Source organism: Pongo abelii, chromosome 6, assembly GCF_028885655.2.
Source record: "Pongo abelii isolate AG06213 chromosome 6, NHGRI_mPonAbe1-v2.0_pri, whole genome shotgun sequence".
NCBI lineage: Eukaryota > Metazoa > Chordata > Mammalia > Primates > Hominidae > Pongo > Pongo abelii.
In genome coordinates, this window is record NC_071991.2 from 138,070,637 (window position 1) to 138,094,422 (window position 23,786).

The 23,786-nt window shown below is 51.1% G+C and overlaps 1 protein-coding gene across 8 annotated transcripts; it reads left to right on the forward strand.

The window, feature by feature from the left end:
* Positions 1-355: 355 nt before the first annotated feature.
* ADCK2 (aarF domain containing kinase 2) lies at positions 356-23,723 on the forward strand. Of its 8 annotated transcripts, XM_063726170.1 has the most exons (9): positions 359-1,711; positions 2,062-2,208; positions 6,580-6,708; positions 8,457-8,552; positions 14,400-14,651; positions 17,012-17,140; positions 18,179-18,232; positions 19,209-19,346; positions 22,071-22,517. In XM_063726170.1, exons 1-9 carry the CDS (start codon positions 779-781, stop codon positions 22,209-22,211), a joined length of 2,019 nt encoding a protein of 672 aa, XP_063582240.1. In that variant the 5' UTR covers positions 359-778; the 3' UTR covers positions 22,212-22,517. The 8 variants fall into 8 exon arrangements, with proteins under 8 accessions (XP_063582242.1, XP_063582241.1, XP_054415876.1 ...); XM_063726172.1 differs by lacking the exon at positions 6,580-6,708 and having other exon boundaries at positions 356-1,711; XM_063726171.1 differs by lacking the exon at positions 17,012-17,140 and having other exon boundaries at positions 357-1,711.
* The last annotated feature ends 63 nt before the right edge of the window (positions 23,724-23,786 follow it).

Consider the following 23,786-nt stretch of genomic DNA (forward strand, 5'->3'; position numbering starts at 1 on the left):
TTAGAAGCAAGGTGGAGTGGGTTAGGTCAGATCTCTTTTATTATCTGTGATAATTTTGCAACGGCGGTTTCAACCCAGTGGCTGAACCCGTCCCACCAATCTGCCGCGCCCCTGGGCTCCATCACAGCCCTCGGTGCCTGGGTTCCCTGCACCTGCACCCCCGCCCGCCCCCGACGCTCCGCCCCCGACGCTCCGCCCCCGACGCTCCGCCCCCGACGCTCCGCCCCCGACGCTCCGCCCCCGACGCTCCGCCCCCGACGCTCCGCCCCCGACGCTCCGCCCCCGACGCTCCGCCCCCGACGCTCCGCCCCCGACGCTCCGCCCGCCCTCCACGCTCCGCCCCGCCCTCCCGGCCCCCGCCTGCGCCCGCGCCGTGGGCTAGTGCCCGCCACCCCAGCGATCTCACACTGGCCCCTGGGCGCGCGGTGACCCTGCGGCTGCCCGGCCCCTGCCTCCGCCCGCGCGGCCCCCTCGCTCAGGTCGCGCGCGCCCGGAGCCTGGCTTCGCGTGGGTCCTGGCTCCTCCCGTTCCGCAGTTGGTGCCATCTGACAGCCCCTTCCGCGCGGCGCCGCGCGGCGCAGCGCTGCGGGTGTCGGGCGGGGCGCGGGCCTCCTGCCTGAGGCCCGGCGAGGTGCGGGCGGGAGCGGGGCGCGGATCCGGCCCGGATGGGCAGCTCCGCCCGCGGGGGCCGGGCCGGGCTTCGGCTTCACCGCAGCCTCGCCTAAGCGGGCGCCCCTGAAGTGGAGGGCGGGCCGCCTGGGCCGCGGGCCTCGGGAGGATGGTGGCGCCCTGGCGCGTCTCCGTCAGGGTTTGCCTGTCGCACCTGAGGTGCTTCGAGCTCAGACAGGGACTCAGCCTCCTGAGGCCCTCCGAGTGCCCTCGCGATGCCAGGCTCTGCTGGCTTCTGCTGGGGACTTTGCCCAAGGTCGTCTCCATGTGCGGGGACGTGGGTGAGGGGGCCCCTGACGTCCTGGGTCGGCGAAGGGTCCGCTGCAGCGGGGCGGCTGGCGCGGGGTCCGCGGAGAGCCTCCCCCGAGCGGGACCTCTGGGCAGTGTCTTCCTGCATCTCCGCCTCTGGCTTCGCGCCGGCGCTCTGTTGGTGAAATTCTTCCCCCTCCTTCTCCTCTACCCCCTCACCTACCTGGCTCCCAGCGTCTCCACCCTCTGGCTCCACCTGCTTCTGAAAGCCACCGAGACCTCAGGCCCAACCTACATCAAACTGGGCCAGTGGGCCAGCACCCGGCGCGATCTGTTTTCTGAGGCTTTCTGTGCCCAGTTTTCCAAGCTGCATGTCCGAGTGACCCCCCACCCGTGGACTCACACTGAGCGCTTCCTTCGGCAGGCTTTTGGGGATGACTGGGGGAGCATCCTCTCTTTTGAGAACCGGGAACCTGTGGGCTCAGGCTGCGTGGCCCAGGTGTACAAAGCATACGCCAACACTGCCTTCCTGGAGACTGACAGCGTCCAGAGACTTGGCAGGGCCTCCTGTCTGCTGCCCTTTGCAGATACTGGGGCAGTCGGGGGGCTGAGAGAGCTCTTTGGATACCTTGGAAATGGCCGGAAACCTCCAGAAAATCTCGCAGACCAGTCGTTTCTAGAAAGGCTGCTCCTCCCTAAAGCTGACCTGGTTGGATCAAATGCAGGGGTGTCTCGGGCTCAGGTCCCTGGCCACCAACCTGAGCCAGGTCACCTCATCCCCGTGGCAGTGAAAGTAAGTGTTCTGAGAGCTCACAGCTCACCTACCCACTGAGCTTTCCCAGATCAGAAACACCCGCCATGCAAATCGCCCCCACGTTTATTTCTATTTGCCTGACTAATATCTGAGTGCTTATTTCATGCAAGCTGTTTCATTTATTGGCTTGAAGTGGCGGTGTGAATAGTCTGATAGAGGAAAATGAACAGAGTCTGGAGTGAACTAACTGCTTGGGTGTCGGGACCACATCCTCTTTCCTTTGATGAGAAGCTACCTGGCTCTTGCTTGGATGGTGGGACCCAGCCCTGGCTGGGTAAAATGTGTCCAGCGGGTTTCTGCTCCTGTCTCATGGTTCTTCTTTCTGACAGGTGTTGCACCCTGGCCTGCTCGCTCAGGTGCATATGGACCTGCTGCTGATGAAGATTGGCAGTCGAGTCCTCGGACTTTTGCCAGGCATCAAGTGGCTTAGCTTGCCTGAGATTGTGGAGGAATTTGAGAAGCTGATGGTCCAACAGGTGAGTTCTCCGCCCCTCAGCTGTAAATAGCACCTAACATAGTTCTTGCCATTAGCTGCTGCTTAGTAAATGTTGAATGAATAATTTTCTGGTATGTCATAGCTCATATGATGTGTTAGAGCTGGTAACACTAGCTGATAAAGAACACCCAAATCTCATTGGCTTAATGCAACAAATTAATTTTTTGCTTATATCAAAGTTCTGGCTGGACATGATGGCTCATGCGTGTAATCCTAGCACTTTGGGAGGCTGAGGCGGGTGGATCACTTGAGGCCAGGAGTTCGAGATCAGCCTGGCCAACATGGTGTAACCCTGTCTCTACTGAAAATACAAAAATTATCTGGGCCTGATGGTGCATGCCTGTAATCCCAGCTACTCAGGAAGCTGAGGCATGAGAATTGCTTGAACCCAAGATGGAGGTTGCAGTGAGATGAGATCATGCCACTGCACTCTAGCCTGGGCGACAGAGCGAGACTCCATCTCAAAAGAAAAATAAAAACAAAAAACAAAGTTCTACGCAGGTGAACTGAGGCAGAGAAAGGGAGCTCTTTATTTTATTATTTTAAAAATACAGACAGGGTCTTGCCGTGTTGTCCAGGATGATTTTGAACTCCTGGGCTCAAGCCATTCTCCCTCCTTGGCCTTCCAAAGTGCTGAGATGACAGACCTAAGCCACTGTGCCCGGTCAAGAGAGGGAGCTCTACTCCCTAGTTTCAGGGGACTCAATTTCTTCCCAAGTTTGGCACTGCCTCCTTCAACATGTGTCATCTGGGGTCAGTGTGGACTGGAGGGAGAGGCCATGCAGGGTCACATAATAAATTTTGTGGCCAGGCCTGGAAGTGGCAAACACCACTTCTTTCCCGTTCACTGATCAGGGCTGTAACTGCATGGGCCCAGTGTAACTGTGAGCTTGGGAAATACAGTCTTCCTTTGTGCCAAGGAGATGATTCTGGTGGAGAACATCTAGCATTATTTCTGCCATAATCAATGACTCCAGAGTGAGAAAATAATTAGCAAGATCACATACTGTGCCTTTGTTCTGCTTTGATTCCAGGGCAAATTGAGTCAACAGGGACCTCCTTTATGCTCAGGGCCCTTGGGACCTTTGTATAAGGATACAGACTTAGCAAACACACTGGGGTGGTCGGGGCTCCACGTAGGCACCTGTTGGCTCCTTGTTGGGTAGTGCAGGAATTGGGAGGTTTTCAGAAGCAACCTGCCAAGTATTTGCTTAGAGCCTCTGATTTAAGATTTTAAGTCCTAGGGATTCATTCTAATGTTTAGAAAGTCTCTTAGTTTGTTCGGACAGAATCCCATAAACTAAGTAGCTTACAAACAACAGAAATGTATTTCTCGAGGTTCTGGAGGCTGAAAATTCCAGATCAAGGCATCGGCAGATTCGATGTCTGGTGAGGCCCCACTTTCTGGTTCATAATTGGTACCTTCTGTGTCATCACATGGTGGAAGAGGTAAGGGGTCTCTTGTGTAAAGGCGCTGATCCATTCATGCAGGCTCTGCTCTCATGACCTAATCACCTCCTAAAGGCCCCATCTTCTAATACCATCACCTTAGGGCTTAGCATTTCAACACAGGAATTTTGGGGGGACACAAACATTCATAGCTACAGAGCAATGTAATTTGATAATAAAAGCAAATTAAAACAGAGAAAATAGCATCAATTCCAACAACCATCTCTGCATTAATTCCTCTCAGTCCTGCCACTCATCTGAGTTTCCGTTCCCCTTGCAGAAGCCTGACAGACATCATGTGGTTCCATCACTTAAAACTCACATCTCTGAATCACACCCCATTTGCCTTAAAAATCAGCTCTTCCTACTAAGCCTGTCACCATCTCTCAGTAGTCCCATCACATTCCTAGGCTGGAAACCTTAGGGTTGTGGGTCTGGGTATAGTGTGTGAGTGTCTCTCCATTCATTTATAAGTTTATGTAACAGTGACTAAAAACTCTGTTAGGGCTGGGTGCGGTGGCTCATGCCTGTAATCCCAGGACTTTGGGAGGCTGAGGTGGGTGGATTGCTTGAGGTTAGGAGTTTGAGATCAGTTTGAGCAACATGGTGAAACCTCATCTCTACCAAAAATACAAAAAATTACCCAGGCGTGGTGGTGCTCGCCTGTAGTCCCAGCTACTCAGGAGGCTGAGGTGGGAGAATTGCTTGAATCTGGGAGGCGGAGTTTACAGTGAACCATGATCACGCCACCGCACTCCAGCCTGGGTGACATAGTGAGATCCCACCTCAAAAAAAAGAAAAAACAAAAAAAACAAAAAAACCAAAAAAACTCTGTTAGACGCTAGTAAACAAAGAAAACAAGTGAGCTTTCCTATCCTTAAGAAAGACAGTCAGGACCAGGCGCCGTGGCTCATACCTGTAGTCCTAGCACTTTGGGAGGCGGCGTCAGGTGGATCACTTGAGGTCAGGAGTTCAAGACCAGCCTGGCCAACATGGTGAAACACTGTCTCTACTAAAAATACAAAAATTAGCCGGGTGTGTTGTCACACACCTGTAATCCCAGCTACTCGAGAGGCTGAGGCAGGAGAATCGCTTGAACCCAGGAGGCGGAGGTTGCAGTGAGCCAAGATCACACTTTTGCACTCCAGGCTGGGCAACAGGGCAAGACTCCATCTAAAAAAAAAAAAGAAAGACAGTCAGCCCTCTGTCCATGGGTCCTATATCCCCGTATTCAATAAAAAATGTAGTTAGGTCTATGATAGTTGCATCTGTATTGAACATGTACAGACTTTTTTTTCTTGCATTATTCCCTTAACAATGCAGTTTAACAATGATTTACAGAGCGTTTAGATTGTATTAGGTATTATAAATAATCTAGAGATGATTTAAAGTATATGGGAGGATATGCATAGGTTATATGCAAATACTATGCAATTTTATGTCAGGGACTGAGCCATCTGGTATCTGAGGGGGGCCCTGGAAGCAATGAACCTGAGCCTGGCTGAACCTCAGCATGGTTCATCAGGGCTCAGAGGAGGACTTGGTTGGTGTCCTCGACTTGAGCTGAGTATTGAAAGGTGACTGGTGTTTGCAGTTGGACCAGGTGGGGGAATAACATTCCAATTAGAGGCAGTAAAGAAGCCAGAGGAGAGCTGGGGGTGTTAGTCACTCTGGGATGTCGAGCACTATATGGAGTTGGGTGAGGCCAGGTCTTGGGTGGTAAAAGGAAGGGGAAGCTGCCTGAGAGATGGACCTGGACAGAGAAGTAGGGGCCAAATCATGACCCACCTGGGTGCCATTCTAAGGAGTGCAGACTTCACCATGCAGGTGATGGATTGGAGAGGAAGGATGGGCCAAGGAGCACACTCGAGGCACCTCTGTTTGTGCTCAGGTGACTGGACCTGAGGGCATGCGCCTTGGGAGTGGCATTGGGGGACAGGGACTGATCTGAGGGCGGTGAGGCTGCAGACTTGATGGCACTGGGCCATTGCTGTGCGTGGAGGGGAAGAGAGAAGGCGTGATCTGGGGACTCAAAGGTGACTGAGTGCATGGGGATGGTGAAGGGAAATTCCGTTTAGACATAGAGCTTCAGGGTCTCTGGGCTCCCACCGGGCCACATCCAGGTGTCATTGGATATATCACTCTGGAGGCTGGGGATCAAGGTGCTGTCAGAGGAGGCGCCGGCTGAGGCCTTGGTGGATGTCAAGGGGGCACACACGCTCACTTCAGTCAGGAGAAAGGACATCAGCTCCTGGGGGCACAGGAGACCCGGCCAAGACAGGACAGTGAGAGGCAGCAGGGGTGCCAGGAGAGTGAAGGGCAGGTGCCAGGGGAAGAGCCACCATGGAGAGCCGGGTCAGCAGCGGCACCAGCCCTGGATGCCCACAGAGGTTGATGATAAACCTGGAACTGGTCCTTTGGGTCTGGTGAGTGGTGGTTGGGGAGAGTAGCAGTGGCAGTGTCGATGCGGTGGGTGGAGAGCTGCCACGAGATGGAGAGGCAGCCCTGTGTGGAAGCGCCCACAGCACGCTGGCCCTAATGGAAAGAGAGGGCTGGGGGCTGGGCCTGGAGAAGCCAGACCCCAGGGAGACGGGGAAGGGACTCATGGGCTGGTATGAGGCAGGCGGGTGGCAAGGGCAAGAGTGGTGGAGAAGCAGTGCAGCCCAAAGCCTACCAGGGCACCTGCTGTCTGCAGCCTCCAGGAGTTCACACAGAGATCTGGGATTACAGGGGCAGGCTGTAGCCCACGGATGTTGCCTCCTGAGTTTCTGGGAAAGTCCTGCGGGGCAAGCTGGTGGGGAAGGTGGGGTGGATCTCATGACTTGCCAGCTCCTTGGTATTGCAGATGTCACTGTGCCTGTGCCCAGACTAGCCTTCATCCTTTCTGTCCATTTCTCTGTAGATCGACCTGCGTTACGAAGCTCAGAATCTAGAACACTTCCAGGTCAACTTCCGGAATGTGAAAGCTGTCAAGTTCCCCACCCCTCTGCGCCCCTTTGTCACTAGGGAAGTCTTGGTGGAAACGTATGAAGTAAGAGTGGTGGCTTTGCCTGGCCATACCTTTCACTTGCCACTCACAGTGGGCCTGTCTCCAGCCCACAGAAAGCCTTCAGTTTGGAGAGAGGATGGGATTTGTGTCTGTAAAACTGTGAGGAGCTGGGACGTGTTGGCCTTGGGGGGAGGCAGTGTTGTAGTGAGGTAGCTGACAGCACTGGGTGTGGCCTGACCCCCTAGATTTGAAAATCTGCTCTGCCGTTTTATTAGCTGGTGACCTGCCTTAGAGGATTGTCTCAGGAGTAAATGACACACTGAGTGCAAAACGAGGAGTTGGGCACAGAGAAAGTGCTGAACAACCTTGTGTCATCTCACTTGCCCTAGCTATCCTCTACTCTAGTTCAGCCTTCTCTCTTTTTTTTTGAGACAGAGTCTCACTCTGTCACCCAGGCTGGAGTGCAGTGGCATGATCTCAGCTCACTGCCACCTTCGCCTCCCAGGTTCAAGTGATTCTCGTGCCTCAGCCTCCCAAGCAGCTGGGATTACAGGCACATGCCACCACACCCAGCTAATTTTTGTATTTTTTAGTAGAGATGGAGTTTTGCTGTATTGGCCAGGCTGATCTGGAACTCCTGACCTCAAGTGATCTACCTGCCTTGGCCTCCCAAAGTGCTGGGATTACAGGCATGAGCCACTGCACCCAGCCCAGCCTCTTCTTTACAGATGGTGATGTGAGATTCAGGTAATCTCATGAACATGACATGAACCACGCAGTGTTCCTAGCTGTGTGAACTTGAGCAAGTTGCTTAACCTCTCTGAGCTTTGGTTCTTTTATTTGTTAATTAGGGATAATAAGATCTATCTCCATGGGTTGTTTTGACAATTTTTTTTTTTTTTTTTTGATACAAGGTCTTGCTCTGTTGCCCAGGCTGTGGTACAGTGGCATGATCTTGGCTCACTGCAGCCTCCACCTCCTGGGCTCAAGTGATCCTTCCACCTCAGCCTCCCAAGTAGCTGGGACCATAGTCACGAGCCACCATGTCTGACTAATTTTTGTATTTTTTTTGTACAGCCTCGGTTTCACCCTGTTGCCCAGGCTGGTCTCAAACTCCCAAGTTCAAGTGATCCTCCTGCCTTTGTTTCCCAAAGTGCTAGGATTACAGGTGTTAGCCACCACACCTGGCTCATTTTTTTTTTTTTTTTTTTTTTTTTTTGTAGAGATGGGGTCTCCTTATGTTGCCCAGACCCCTATTGGCTGATTCTTGCCCAGAAACCAGCTCTCTGGTGCCCACCCCTATCTTTTCAGGACATCACATCTCTTATCTTCAGTAGCAGAGTTGATAGGTTTCCTTTCCAATAAACCTATGTGACTTGTCATCCTTCTGATAGTTGTTATAGAAGGGAATGTAAATAAGTTCAAATCAATGTGTGGATGACAGATTTTTGTTTTGTTTTGTTTGAGACAGAGTCTCTGTCACTCAGGCTAGAGTGCAGTGGCGCAATCTCAGCTCACTGAAGCCTTGACTTTCCGAGCTGAGGTGGTTCTCCCTCATGTTGTCCAGGCTGGTCTTGAACCCCTGAGCTCAAGCAATCCTCCCAAGGTACTGGGATTACAGGTGTGAGCCACTGCACATGGCTGAATGACAGATGGGTTCTAGGAAAGGAAATACTCTTTGGGTTACTTCCCAGTCAGTGAGAAGGCAGCGCTGTGGTGCTATGTGGGAGGGGGAGCCAGCATCACAGGCTGGCTGGGACTAAGCTGTTCTCTCGCTGGTCTTTCTGAAGGAGAGTGTGCCTGTGTCCAGTTACCAGCAGGCAGGAATTCCCGTGGACTTGAAAAGGAAGATTGCACGGCTGGGGATCAACATGCTCCTGAAGATGGTGAGCTCATGGCTGGAGCGGGCTCAGGCTCAGCATGTGGTCAGCTTGCAGATGGGGAGTGGGCTGGGACTCTGGCTATCTGGGTGGGAAGGCGAGCCAAGCAGCAAGCCGCCAGGTTGAGAAAGTCTGGTCTAGAAAGAGTGGAGGCTACCATAAATGGCCATCGTGTCTGTGAAGCTCTTTTTTTTTTTTTTTTTTTTTTTTGAGACGGAGTCTTGCTCTGTTACCCAGGCTGGAGTGCAGTGGCGCGATCTCGGCTCACTGCAAGCTCCGCTTCCCGGGTTCACGCTGTTCTCCTGCCTCAGCCTCCCGAGTAGCTGGGACTACAGGCGCCTGCCACCATGCCCGGCTAATTTTTTGTATTTTTTTAAGTAGAGATGGGGTTTCATCGTGTTAGCCAGGATGGTGTCGATCTCCTGACCTCATGATCCACCCGCCTTGGCCTCCCAAAGTGCTGGGATTACAGGCGTGAACCACTGCGCCCGGCCTTTTTTTTTCCTTTTTTAAGATAGGGTCTCACTCTGTTGCCGAGGCTGGAGTGCAGTGGCAAAATCTCCATGCACTACAGCCTCAACCTCTTGGGCTCAAGTGATCCTCCCTCCTCACTCCTCAGCCTGCTGAGTAGCTGGGACTACAAACATGAGCTACCAAGCCTGGCTAATTTTAAAAATTGTTTTGTAGGGACTTACTATGTTGTCCAGGGCAGTCTTGAACTCCTGGGCTCAAGCGATCCTCCCACCTTGGCCTCCCAAATTGTTGGGATTACAGGCATGAACCACCGTGCCCGGCCTCTTAAGTACTTGGTCAGTGGCTCATGCTCTGTGTGCTGTGGGAAGAAGGGTGACCATGACCCAGTTCTGCCAGCATTGCCTGTAGTTTAGCAAACAGCTGAGACAGTATCTTATTTTAAATGCTGCTTCGCTTATTTGTTCGGCAAATGTTTATTGAGCACCTGCTAGGTGCCAGGCACTGAATTAAGGGCTGGGGTTACAGTAGTGAGCAAAACACACATAATTACAATGCTCATGACATACTGTTCCTTGGGAAGACAGGCGATGACTAAGTAAATGATTTATAGGGATAGGTACGGGGTGCCAAGGGGTCATTTTGGAGGAGACTGTGCTAACCCAGGGATTCACTCAGGAAGTGGCTCCATCTCAGCTACAGTGTGAAGGTCTAGGTGTCACTGCATAAGGACAGGTGGCAGGGAATTGTCCAGAGAGAACAGCCTTTGCTGAAGCCTGGGGTGAGCTACTGCATGGTGCTCTTGGAGAGACGAAAGCACTTAGTATGGCTTGGAAGAGAGTTTGAAGGAGGGAGCAGTGATTGCTGAGGCTGAGGAGGTGAGAGGGGCCTGATCACAAAGGGTCTAGTAAATCTATGAAAGAGTTCGGACTTTAATCCAAGGGCAGATAAGTTCATTTTGAAGATTTTTGCCCTTAACTTTAAAAAATTGAATTCCAATAATATTTAAATATAAAGTGCTTAGATCTTAAATGATGCTTAGTGAATTTTTAAAAAGCATCACAGTGCCCAGATTAAAACATAGGAGAGTTTTGGCTGGGTGCAGTGGCTCACGCCTGTAATCCCAGCACTTCAGGAGGCTGAGGCGGGGAGATTGCTTGAGCCCAGGGGTTTGAGACCAGCCTGAGCAAGATGGCGAAACCCTGTCACTACAAAAAAAAATACAAAAATTGGCCAGGTGTGGTGGCAGCATGCCTTTAGTCCCAGCTACCCGGGAGGCTGAGGTGGGATCACCTGAGCCCAGGAGATGGAGGTTGTAGTGAGCCAAAATCATGCCACTGTACTCCAACCTGACACAGTGAGACTCTGTCTCAAAAAACAAACAAACAAACAAAAAAAACGCCGGGTGCAGTGGCTCATGCCTGTAATCCCAGCACTTTGGGAGGCCGAGGCAGGTGGATCACGAGGTCAGGAGATCAAGACCATCCTGGCCAACATGGTGAAACCCTGTCTCTACTGAAATACAAAAAATTAGCTGGTTGTGGTGGTACACGCCTGTAGTCCCAGCTACTTGGGAGGCTGAGGCAGGGCAATTGCTTGAACCTAGAAGGCAGAGATTGCAGTGAGCCAAGATCACAGCACTGCCCTCCAGCCTGGCGACAGAGCGAGACTCCGTCTAAAAAAACAAATAAACAAACATAAAGAGACATAGGAGGTTTTTATGCTGAGGAATGCCCTAATGTCACAACCTCATGTCCACTCCGTGGAGTTGGAGTGGGAGGGTGAGATGAGAGGCAGGGGAGTCAGAAGGTGGATTTTGATTCTTGGACATTTAAACATGTTCAAGTTCTCCAGCTCTCACCACATGCCTGGGTCCTCCCTACCATGATTCTTTGCCTCTGAGGCCTGGGTATTCTTCCTCCTAAGAACCTGGGTTTCCATCTCCTAAGAACTTTTGGTTGGTTTTGTCTTTCCTGTATCTACCAGCGAGCATTCTGAAGGTCCCCCAGCTGAGGAGGGGCCTGGCCGCATCAGGAGGGCATTCTTTGTTTCACAAAGGCCAGAGCCGTGGTTTACAACAGGGTGGTTTTGTCTACCAGGGGACATCTGGCGATGTCTGGAGACATTCTTGGTTGTTGTAGTTGGGGGTCGGGGGTGCTACTGGCAGCTGTTGGGAAGAAAACAGGAGCTTACCACCCCAGAGTGCAGGGATGGCCGTCCCCACCCCCAGCAATAGACTGACAAACCCTGGGCTGGAGGGATGGAGAAACTTACAGGCACAGGGACAGGATTTGATGGTGCTTCCATGGGAAACCTTCTATTTCCTTGTGAACTAAGGGGCCATTGTTCTCTGCTGGGAGTAGGATGCAGAGGGCCCTGGGAGAGGAGGTTTAAAGAGAACAGAGAGGTTTGAAATTGCTGCCCTGGGACTAGAAAGAGCTACTTGGAAAATGTGGATGGTTGTCAGGAGGGGCAAGCTGTGTTGGTGTTGGAGAGGCAGAGGGATATTTTACCTATCTGCAGTGTAGCCTGGGGGTTAGGAGCCCAGAGCAGGATTTGTTTTGAGTTCAAATCTCAGCTTCCAGCTTACTAGCTCAGGGCAGAGAGGAGTGTCTGGGGCAAGTTGCTTAATCTTTGCCTTAGGCTTCTTATCTTCCAAAAGAGGATAAGAAATGCCTTCCTCATAGGGTCGCCATGATGGTTAAAGGAGTGGAAATTCCTAAGAAGCCGCAGTGAGTCCTAAGCCACGCTAGTTATGGCTGCCTTTGTTGGTAGTAATCGTGACCCAGCATTGTTAGCAGCCCCCATGCAGGAGCAAAGGAAGAAGATCCTAGATTGTCGGGGGTCTGGTCTTTCTGGTGGTTGGGACAGAGGACAGTGGTTGAAGGGATGGATGACAGGAATGGGCGATGGGGTCGAGGGGGATAGGGAAGAAGAATACCCAGGTCTCAGAGGCAAAGAATCATGGTAGGGAGGACCCAGGCATGTGGTGAGAGCTGGAGAATGAATCTAGGAGTCAGAGATGGAGCTGTTGGTGGAGGCACGTTTGGAGTCCCCGCAGCAAGGGTGCTCAGAGCAGGTGGAGTCCTGCAGGCTGACAGCACGCACGCACATGCGGAAGGCTGAGAGCTGTTGCGGGGGTGGGCTCAGGTGACTCCACTCCAACCCCAACTCCACTCCATCCCAGGGCCTGTGGGATGGGGAGTCAGCAGCTCCCACCCCTCTGGCTCCTGGAGAAGCAGGATTGTTGAGGCACACCTAGGTTTCAATTCAGTAGTTGCAGTCAGAACTCGGTGGCAAGAGGACTTTGTCCACAGGAACAGGGCTCCAAGGGGCACAAGAGGGATGTAGCCAGGGGAGAAGCAGCACCAGGAGTGGAGAGAGGATGAGGGGCCTCCAGTTTTGGGGTCAGGATCGGGGCATGAGACCCTGGGCGGAGCTGAGGGTAAGGTTCCAGAAGATTCAGAAACTTAAAAAAAAAAAACTGAATTATAGCAACATTCAATAAAGTGCATAGATCTTAAATTATGCTCAGTGAATTTTTAAAAGTATACTAGGCCAGGCATGGTGGCTCACTCCTGTAATCCTAGCACTTTGGGAGGCTGAGGCGGGCAGATCACCTGAGGTCAGGAGTCTGAGACCAGCCTGGCCAACGTGGTGAAACCCCATCTCTACTAAAAACACAAAAAATTAGCCAGGTGTGGTGGTACACGCCTGTAGTCCCAGCTACTTGGGAGGCTGAGGCAGGAGAATCGCTTGAACCCAAGAGGTGGAGGTTGCAGTGAGCCAAGATCGCACCATTGTACTCTAGCCTGGGCAACAGAGTGAGACTCAGTCTCAGAAAAAAAAAAAAAAAAATGTATACCAGGGCCAAGATTAGTGACCTACTTAGGAGGCACCAGCTTCGCTGGGGGCTCAGCCCAGCCTTTGGTGACCATGTCCTGCAGATGTGCAGGTCCCAGCCCCCCAGGTCCCAGGATTTTCACACGGGTAGCAGCTTCCCTTATCCCTACCAAAGCCACAATCTGGACTAGGACAGTCCCTTCATGGTCTGCCACCATGAGGGATGGGGTCTATGGCCCGGATCTACAGGGAGGAGGGGATCTACGGTGCTTGGGGCCCCGTGTCAGCTGGAAGCAGTCCCTGAGAGCCTGTCCACCAGCAGCTGCTCTGCTCCTGCCTTGGTCTCTCCTCTCATCCCCCGTGGAAGGATTGCTGGGGTTTCCCTGACCTCTGAGATGACTAGTTATTGGAGGCTGATTCCTGTTCCACAAGCCATGCCTGAATCCAACACAATCCCTGGGGGTTGCTGCCCAGCTTAGCAGGTTCAAAGCCGTGTCCTTCCTGCTCCTCCAATTCTGCGTGCCAGTATGTCCTGAGAACTGTGTCCTCCTCCACAGAAGGGCTCTGTGTGCATGTGGCTGCTAGTGGCACTCGCTCTCACACCTCACTGATGTGGACAGGTTGAAGTAATGGAGGGAAAGTCTGATTTATGAGCTGTTTTTAAAGAAATGCAGTTCTATGAGTTTTAAGAACATAGAGGTTTGGGGAAAATCTTTAATAAATAGCTAATTATTTTAGTTAGAATATTAATGATTCAAATCATAAAGTAAAAATAAGGCATTTCAAATGCAGTTTGGCCTTAGACTTTTTATTTTATTTATTTATTTATTTTTGTTATATTTTTTTTGAGATGGAGTCTCGCTCTGTTGCCCAGACTGGAGTGCAGTGGCACGATCTCGGCTCACTCCAACCTCTGCCTCCCAGGTTCAAGCCATTCTCCTGCCTCAGCCTCCCGAGTAGCTGGGATTACAGGCATGTGCCACCGGTGTCCAGCTAATTTTTGTATTTTTGGTAGAGACGAGGTTTCACCTTATTGGCCAGGCTGGCCTTTAACTCCTGAGCTCAAGTGATCTGCCCGCCTCAGCCTCCCAAAGTGTTGGATTACAGGCGTAAGCCACCACACCTGGCCTTATTTATTTATTTTTACAAGACAGGGTCCTGCTGTGTCACCCAGGGTGGAGTACAGTGGCATGATCATAGCTCTGTGTAACCTTGAACTCCTGGGCTCAAGTGACCCTCCTTTGTTGGCCTCCCAAAGTGCTGAGATTATAGGTGTAAAGCCACTGAGACCGGCCCCTTTATAATCTTTTAAAAATGCTTTCTACTTTGAAAATAATTTTTCTCTTGAAAACTTTAACTTAGCTCGTCCTTGTACAAATTCTGAGTTGACATCTAAACAAGAAGGGTCTATAGGACATGCACCTCTTTGCGCCTGTGATAGATTGCTGGGAGCTTATTGTCACCTGGCAACTTTCTTTCTCTGTAGGTTGGTGGTGCTGTAGGGGTGACTCACTCATGAGCATTGTGATCTCCTTCCAGATATTTGTGGATAACTTTGTCCATGCAGACCTTCACCCTGGAAACATCCTGGTTCAGGGTGCCGACGGCCTGTCCTCGAGTCAGGAGGCGCAGCTGCAGCAGGCGGACATCTGTGACACTCTGGTGGTGGCCGTGCCATCTTCCCTGTGCCCGCTGCGACTGGTGCTGCTGGATGCTGGCATTGTGGCGGAGCTGCAGGCCCCTGACCTGAAGAATTTCCGGGCAGTTTTCATGGCTGTGGTGATGGGGCAGGTGAGACGCACTGGGACCACAGAAGTTGGGGTGAATTTTTTTTAATTAAAAGAGTTGGTGAGGCATGGTGGCTCAGACCTGTAATCCCAATCCCAGCACTTTGGAAGCCTAAGCGGGGAGGATTGCTTGAGCCCAGGAGTTCAAGGCCAGCCTGAGCAACATAGTGAGACCCTGTCTCTATAAAAAATAAGAAAATAGGCCAGGCATAGTGGCTCATACCTGTAATCTCAGTACTTTGGGAGGCCAAGGCAGGTGGATCACCTGAGGCCAGGAGTTCGAGACCAGCCTGGCCAACATGGTGAAATCCCGTCTCTACTAAAAATATAAAATTAGCCAGGCATGGTGGTGTGTACCTGTGATCCCAGTTACTTGGGAGGCTGAGGCAGGAGAATTGCTTGAACCCGGGGGGCATAGGTAGCAGTGAGCTGAGATTGTGCCACTTCACTCCAGCCTGGATGAAAGAGCAAGACTCCATTTCAAAAAAAAGAAAAAAAAAAAGCCAGGCTTGGTGGTGTGCACCTGTGGTCCCAGCTACTTGGGAGGCTGAGGTGGGAGAATCACTTGAGCTCAGGAGTTTGAGGCTGTGGTGAGCTAGGATTGCACTGCTCTACGGCAGCCTGGGTGACAGAGTGAGATCTTGTTTTTTTTTTTTTTTTTTTTAAAGTTTCAAAAAAATTAATGGAGATGGGGTCTTGCTATATTGCGCAGGCTGCCTTGGCCTGAAGCCATCCTCCCGTCTCAGCCTCCTGAGTAGCTAGGACTACAGACTGGGCAGGGGGTGAATCTTTTATACTCTGGGGAATGCCTCTGTCTTTGTCTTTTTTTTTTTTTTTTTGAGACCGAGTCTTGCTCTGTCACCCAGGCTGGAGTGCCTTGGTGTGATCTCAGCTCACTGCAACATTCACCTCCTGGATTCAAACAATTCTCCTGCCACGCCTCCTGAGTAGCAGGGATTACAGGCACATGCCACCATGCCTGGCCACTTTTTGTATTTTTAGTAGAGATGGGGTTTCACCATGTTGGCCAGGCTGATCTCAAACTTCTGACCTCAGGTGATCCGCCTGCCTCAGCCTCCCAAAGTGCTGGGATTACAGGTGTGAGCCACTGCGCCCAGCCAGAATGTCTCTGTCTTGACACAGGACACGTCTCCTTAGCCCGGTCATTCTTGTCAATGCTCACACTTGCCAGCGTGCCAGAAACGAGTGGAGGGAGGCAGGAGGACAGGAGGCAAGGCTGCCCTTACGGGGCTTTCTGTTAGCAGGTGTTGGGTGCGAATCAGGCCAGTTCTGAGTGGTAGATGGTTTGGGACTGTGGGAAGAAACAAGTGCTGTTTCATGTTAGTAGTTTCTGGTCCTTCTCCAGCAAACATCCAGCTGGTCACCAGGAACGCTGGCTTCTTGACCAGATAATGGCTGCCCCTGGTGTGTGCTACCTGCTACAAGGTGGCAGGCTGGTGAGATGTGACAGCATAGAGAACACAGCCTCTAAGTGGGGCACAGCATGCTGGCATGTCTGATGTGGGGACATGAGTAGTTTTTGCAGCCTCCCCTGTGATTCTGAGGGGCTGCAGTGGTTGAGAATGATTATTTAGAGAAAAGGCATTTGGCAAGGCCTCTGTAGAGTCAAGTGAAAGCACTACGTCGTGGGTGACTGTGAGGAGACCCTGTGGTTGGCAAAGAATTCTCCAGCAAGAAAAACCATGGGAAAAAGATAACTTTTTAAAAATTAATTAATTAATTTTTTTTTTGAGATGGAGTCTCACTCTGTTGCCTGGGCTGGAGTGCAGTGGCACGATCTCAGCTCACTGCAACCTCTACCTCCCGGGTTCAAGTGATTCTCCTGCCTCAGCCTCCCAGGTAGCTGGGATTACAGGTACCCACCACCACGCCCAACTAATTTTTGTATTTTTAATAGAGATGGGATTTCACTATGTTGGTCAGGCTGGTCTTGAACTCCTGACCTCAGGTGATCCACCTGCCTCAGCCTCCTAAAATTCTGAGATTACATGTGTGAGCCACTGCATCTGGCCCTTTTTAAAAAAAAATTTTTTTTTTTTAAACAGCAAAATGCAGGGCAGTCCCTGCCTCTGAGAGGGCAAACCCAAAGCTGGGGCCTGAAGCTGGTTTGAAAGTGTCCCCTGGGCCAAGGTTAAGCACTGAGGTGCAGTGCAGCAGGGGTGGGGGCATTCCTCCCTATAGGTATGGGCAAAGGGAAAAGGTCACAGCCCGAGGAGGAAGAGCCAAAAAAGCAAGATGCCAGAAAAGTCAGGGTGGAGCTGCTGAGATGAGAAAGACGCTTGGGCATCGCATCCAGGTTCATGCTCGCTCCACTCCAAGTCCCTTTTCTGTTGCATCTTCCAGGGCCAGAGAGTGGCTGAGCTGATCCTGCATCATGCCCGGGCCAGCGAGTGCAGGGACGTGGAGGGGTTCAAAACCGAGATGGCCACGCTGGTGACCCAGGCCAGGAAGAACACCATCACCCTGGAGAAGGTGGGCAGGTCACTTGCGGAACAGGGGCCAGGGTGTCCATACCTGGCCTGGGGCAGAGCAGATCCTGGGTCTAAGGGAGACCTCTTTATGAGAGGTGTGAGTTTTAAAGCAGAAAAAGAACCACCCCACATCTTCCAGGCATGAGGAGGCCCGGTGAAGTCCCTGGTGCTCAAGGGGGCCTCCTTGTGCAGGGCCACTCAGGAGGCTGCAGCTCCTTCCTCATCCAGGGGTTGCCATTCATTTGGGGACAGCCAAGCATACAGGGAGGGAGGACTGTGGTCTCCAAGCAGCCAAATGATGTGCCCAATGTGCATGGCCTTATTTAAACCCAAGCCAGAGCCTGCTTTGTATTTTACACACAGTTCTAGCAAATGTGACTGTTTTATCCCCAAGTTCATGGCCACATTAGCAGGAATGGGTCAGACAAGGAGTGGCCACTGGCACGCTGGCCCTGCTGATAGTTTGTCCAGGTGTGATTTTTTTTTAAAATTTTTTTGAGATGGAGTCTTGCTGTGTCACCCAGGTTGGAGTGTAGTGATGCTGTCTCGGCTCACTGCAACTTCCACCTCCCGGATTCAAGAGAACTCTCCTGCCTCAGCCTCCCCAGTAGCTGGGATTACAGGCACCCGCCACCAACGCCCGGCTAATTTTTATATTTTTAGTAGAGATGGGGTTTCACCATGTTGGCCAGGCTGGTCTCGAACTCCTGACCTCAAGTGATCCGCCCACCTTGGCCTCCCAAAGTGCTGGGATTATAGGCAGGTGTGATTTTTGTGGTTGCTTCAGGGATGGGGTGGGTGGGGCTCAAAGGCTTGTCCTCCAAAGGCCTCTGTGACCGAGTCTTGAGGTGGGAGTTGGACTTGTGCTGGAGGAGTCCTTTCCGAGTTTGTCAGATGGTCCCTTTTGTGCTGACTGGTGTATATGTGCCCTGGCAGGGGAGTGGAGTGGGATGCCGGGGCTGAGAGTGTGGGGGTGGTGGGAAATGAGCGGTTCTGGAAGGCTCTGTGGTCTGCATTAGCCTTTATTTTGTTTTTCCAGCTTCATGTGTCCAGCCTTCTCTCCAGTGTCTTTAAGTTGCTGATGACTCACAAGGTGAGGGCCATTCAGAGGGGAGGTCTCTGGGGAAGGTGGGACAGGGCAGGGCGGAATGGCAGGACACAGGGTGGTGGGAGGCGCTTCTATTATATGGTTTTTGTTTTTTGTTGTTGTTGTTTTTTTTTTTTTTGAGACGGAGTCTCACTCTGTCGCCCAGGGTGGAGTGCAGTGGCGCGATCTCTGCTGACTGCAGCCTCTGCCTTCTGGGTTCCAGTGATTCTCATGCCTCAGTCTCCTGAATAGCTGGGATTACAGGCACCCACCACCACGCCTGGCTAATTTTTGTATTTTTAGTAGGGACGGGATTTCACCATGTTGGCCAGGCTGATCTCGAACTCCTGACCTCAGGTGATCCACCCTTCTCGGCCTCCCAAAGTGCTAGGATTACAGGCGTGAGCCACTGTGCCCAGCTTATTATATATTTTGAAAGCATTTTTAGTAACAAGCCATTTGCAACAAGTGCTTCGTAGCTGTTAGTCTGTGTATCTGTCAAGTCAGTGCAGTCTAAGTATCTGTGACATTTAAATGTAGGAAAGTGTATTTAAAAATGTAGAAACAGCCTACCTCTGGCTTTTCATGTCTGTCCCTCCTTGGTTCACATTCATGATGCTTGTGTTAATGGAAGTCATGCTTAGCTCTTTCCTGGTGGAATGAAGTCCTGGGGTCCAGAGGCCGCTCGAGAGGGTCATGCCTCGTGTCCTGGTGCTTTCAGAGGCCCTAGAGGGACTGTTGTGGCCCCTGCCTGGCTGCTGTAGTCCATTAGAGGGAGCTGGCCTCATGGTTCATCTTAGCCTGTGCCCCGGCTCTGTCGCCTTGTCATGGAGCCTAGTCTCTGGCACTCTTTAAACTAAGGCTGCTGGCCAGGGGCAAGCAGTGTTGAAGGTGGAGAAGGGAGGACCTCGTCGGAAGATGGCCTTTTCCATTGCATTACTTAACTATATGACATCTATTAGTAACCAATTTATCCCCTCAGTGTTCCAAGAGGCAGGCACCAAAGCCGAGAGGCCGAGCAGCTCACCTGTGGCCACGTGGGCCAAGCCCCCGCCTGCTGCTGGGTCCCCCCGCCTCCGTGGCTCACTCTGAACATCTGCTCCCCACAGTTTCCCGCACGGTGGGTGAGGGGCCTTGAGCGTTTGCTGCTGCTGCTGCTGTTCCCAGGATGGAAGAGGAGACAGAGGGCCTAGGGCAGCTACTGCACTCCAAGCACTTCACTAGGCACTTAAGTTTGAAAACATTTACAAATTTTTCATTGTGATGAAAAACACATAAAATTTAACCCCCCAACCCTCTCCAGATGCATAGTGTAGCACTGTGCAACAGATCTCTAGGTCTTTCTCATCTTGCAGAGCTGAAACTCTAGAGCCATTGACCAGCTCCCCATTCCCCTCTCCACCCAGCCCTGGGAACCACCATGCTGTTTTACGTTTCCATGATTTTGGCTACTCTAGATATTTCATATAAGTGGAATTATAAAGTATACTGTCCTTTTGTGATTGGCTTGTTTTACTCAATATAATGTCCCCAGGTTTCATCCATGTTGTAACATGTGACAGGATTTCCTTTTGAGACAGGGTCTCACTGTGTCACCGAGGCTGGAGTGCAGTGGTGCAAGCTTAGCTCATTGCAACCTCTGCTTCCTGGGTTCAAGCGATTCTCGTGCCTCAGCCTCCCAAGTAACTGGGATTACAGGCAAGTGCCACCATGCCCAGCTAATTTTTGTATTTTTAGTAGAGATGGGGTTTCGTCATGTTGGCCAGGCTGGTCTCGAACTCCTGACCTCAAGTGATCCACCCGCCTTGGCCTCCCGAAGTGCTGGGATTACAGGCATGAGCCACAGTGCCTGGCCTGTTATTCTGTTGATGCTGTTGATGTTCACGTGGGTTGCTTCCACTTCTTGGTTATAGTGAATAATGCTGCAGTGAATATGAATGTGTAAATATCTTTTCAAGATCCTACTTTCAAATTTTAGAAAAGTTTTAAAAACATTTAATGTAGCCAGTAAGGTCTATAAATTGTGTTCTGGCTTTCCAGTTTTTAAACATATGTCCCAAAGTAGGTTTTCTGGATCATATGGTATGTTTTTAGTTTTTGAGGAACTTCCATAGGAACTGTACCATTTTATATGCCCACCAACAGTACACAAGGGGTCGTTTCTCTCATCCTCACCAACACTTTTTCTGTTTTGTTTTTAGTGGCCATCCTAATGGGTGTGAGGTGATGTCTCATTGTGGTTTTGATTGCATTTCTCTACTGATTCATGATGTTGAACATCTTTTCATGTGCCAGTTGGCCATTTGTATTTCTTAGAAGAAATATCTATTCAGGTAGCACTTAATTTTTTTAAATAAAGTATTTGACAGTAACATAGAGATAAAGGAATCTAATCCACACTAAGAACCCCCCACCCAGCTTCAGAATGAAAGCATTCCCAGAGGTGTTGGAGCCCTGGGTTCCCACTCGGACCAGAGCCTGTGTGGCCAATCTGCCAGGCTGGAACTCCACAAGCTGCTCCTGGGAGCATGCTGCTGCTTCTGGATCCGCCTGAGCCCAACAACCTTCCAGCCCTTAACAGAGACAAATACTCTTTAATTTCTAACAAAGAATATTTCCCATGATTCAACCTTCCAGTTCTTGACCTTCTGTCCACTTAGAAAGCAGATTCCTGTTGTTCTAGGTTCACATCTGGCTCTATTTCTTCTCACTTAGTGGCCTTGAGCAAGTCATTGAACCTCTCTGAGCCACAGCTTCTTTCTCTATAGAATAGGGATAATGATGATACTTTTGAAGAATAGTTGAATAATCCATGTCAATTGCTGTTACTACTAATCTGGCTCAGAAGGGACAGCTGTACCCTGTTCGAGCAGTCAATTGTGTGTTGTCTCTTATTTTTTTATTTTTTTGAGATGGAGTTTCACTCTGTTGCCCAGGCTGGCGTGCAGTGGAGCCATCCCGGCTCACTGGAAGCTCCGCCTCCCGGGTTCAGGCCATTCTCCTGCCTCAGCCTCCTGAGTAGCTGAGACCACAGGCGCCCGCCACCACGCCCGGCTGATTTTTTTGTATTTTTAGTAGAGACAGGGTTTCACAGTGTCAGCCAGGATGGTCTCGATCTCCTGACCTCGTGATCCACCCGCCTCGGTCTCCCAAAGTGCTGGGATTACAGGAGTGAGCCACCATGCCCGGCCTGTGTGTTGTCTCTTAAAAAGGCTATTGTAGACCAGCTGACGTGGCTCCTCCTGTAATCCCAGCACTTGAGGTGGCCAACGTGGGAGGATTGCTTGGGGCCAGGAGTTCGAGATCAGCCTCGTCAACATTGCAAGACCCTCTGTTTACAAAAAAGAGTCCCAGTCTCAGGAGGCTGAGGCAGAAGGATCCCTGAAGTCCAGGAGCTCAAGGCTGCAGTGAGCTATGATCTTGCCATTGCACTCCAGCCTAGGTGACAGAGTGAGACCCTGTCTCTAAAATAAATAAATAAATACATACGTACATAAAGGTTACCGTAGGTTTTGAAGAATTACCTGTATTTAAATGTATAGTTTCTGGGACGTGTGTGAAAGATTTATTTGGTCATTCATTCATACACACACGGACACAAACCTAGAAAAGTATATTCCGCACCCCTAGATTTTTCCTTAGTGTGTCCAGTAGATGGGAGGCTGGGCGAGTAGGTGAGATGGTTGGGGAGATGATGCGGTAGAGAAGAGAATGTCAGGTAGATGGTAAACATCCCGTGGGCAGGTCTGAGGGAGGCTGAGAGTGGACAGCAAGGTGATTATCCAGAACACACGTCCCTGTATCAGCAGGTTCTGAGATGAACTGTTCTGTTTTTCTGTTCCAGGTAAAGCTTGAGAGCAACTTTGCCTCCATTGTGTTTGCCATCATGGTGTTGGAGGGGCTTGGCCGCTCACTGGACCCCAAACTGGACATCCTGGAGGCAGCGAGGCCCTTCCTCCTCACGGGCCCAGCGTGCCGCCCGTGATGGGGCAGTGGCCTCTGTGGGCCCTTCTCAAGAGCTGGAGGCCACTCCCAAGAGCCTCTCCTATGGCAGCTGGGACGTTAAAATTGGGACACCAATTTCAAATGTAACCCTCCAGTGGTGGAAGGCACACCATGGCTTCCTCTGCTTGGTTTGAGGGGTCTGTTCAAAAGCTCTGGGCCAATTAGGGAGTAAAAGGAGGGAAGGGGCCTATCCATTCCATTGTGGAAGCTGGGCCAGGTGCCAGGGACACTCTCCTTCAGGGAAAATGTTCTGTGGAGGAGGACAAATAAATTTATTTTGTTTTCCCGTTTTTCTCATTTCTTGACCCGCTATACTCCCTGGTCAGATGGGTCCTGCTGGTAGTTCCCAGACTTTGATATTCAGGTTAGAAAACGCCATCAAGTCCTACTGATCCATGGCATGCGCGCGCACACACAGACACACACACACACACACACACTCTTTATGTATAAATTTCATGCAGGTGCTACCTGCCAGCATAATATACACTTAGGGCAAATTTCATTGTACTTCAAATTATCTTCTTGGTAATTTTTAATAGATTTTGCCAACTCCTTGCTAACTTTTATTACAAGGTAAAACAAAACTGATGAAAGTGGCTGACACACCGGGGACGTGAGCAGAACAGCTTGGCCACTTCTTAACATGGCCCCGGGTTCACACGCTAGTCCGGAACTACAGTTTCCCTGCCACAGTGTCAGCGCCTGTCCACTTGCAGGCATTAATTTTGGTGAATATGAACAGAGTTAATATAACCAGTGTGTCCTCTTCTCCATGGCAGCGCCCGGGGACAGACCTGCAGTGACCACCACCTGCCCCTCTCTGCCAGGCCCAACCATGGGCTTTCTTCTCAGAGCTGAGCTGATGTGGCCGGCTGGCTGACTAGGAGGGGCCCGGGGTCAGCCTGGAGGGGGGATATTTGTAAAGCTTAATTTCTCATTTTTTTTTTTTAGGTAAAATCACAGTTTATCCCTGCACCTTCATAGATTATATTGCTCGTCTTAGAGACCACCAGGCAGCGAATGGAGTCAAGCCCTTGCGCTCTCCGAGAGTCCTGCCCTGACTACAGGACTAATTTCTCCCATTCTTTCCTTCTCCAAGATAAAGTTCCTCATTCCTGTCTTTTAGTGAGCAGTATGGTTTAGGTGGACAGAGATTCCTTTGGTGCAGTTTTTTTCAAGGGAGGTGATGTTATTTTTTCCTTCCCAGGTCTTGAGGGGACATTCAAAGCAGGCAGAGAGGGGTTGGGATGGCTCCAGATGGCTGGGAGGGAGCACACCAGCTGGTCACGCAGCCCCTTGTGCCAGTGCGCATCAGGTACAGTGTGGAGGCGGGAGAGGGACAAAAAGACAGCAGGCTCCTCCCTGAGCCTGTGCCAACACAGCCTTAAAGCCAGTGGATCGAATCAAGCCATTTGTGGCATTATCTATTGCTGCGTACGAATTTAGCCTGGCGCAATGCCTGTAATCCCAGCTACTCGGGAAGTTGAGGCAGGAGAATCGCTTGAGCCTGGGAGGCAGAGGTTGCAGTGAGCCGAGATAGTGTCACTGCACT

What these genes read in the sequence shown, in the direction of transcription:
- ADCK2 (XM_063726170.1), top strand. Translation starts at nt 779, where the DNA reads ATGGTGGCGCCCTGGCGCGTCTCCGTCAGGGTTTGCCTGTCGCACCTG. An exon ending in TCAACATGCTCCTGAAGATG is followed by an intron (nt 8,553 to 14,399) that starts GTGAGCTCATGG and finishes ATCTCCTTCCAG; the next exon opens with ATATTTGTGGATAACTTTGT. An exon ending in AGTTGCTGATGACTCACAAG is followed by an intron (nt 18,233 to 19,208) that starts GTGAGGGCCATT and finishes TTATCCCCTCAG; the next exon opens with TGTTCCAAGAGGCAGGCACC.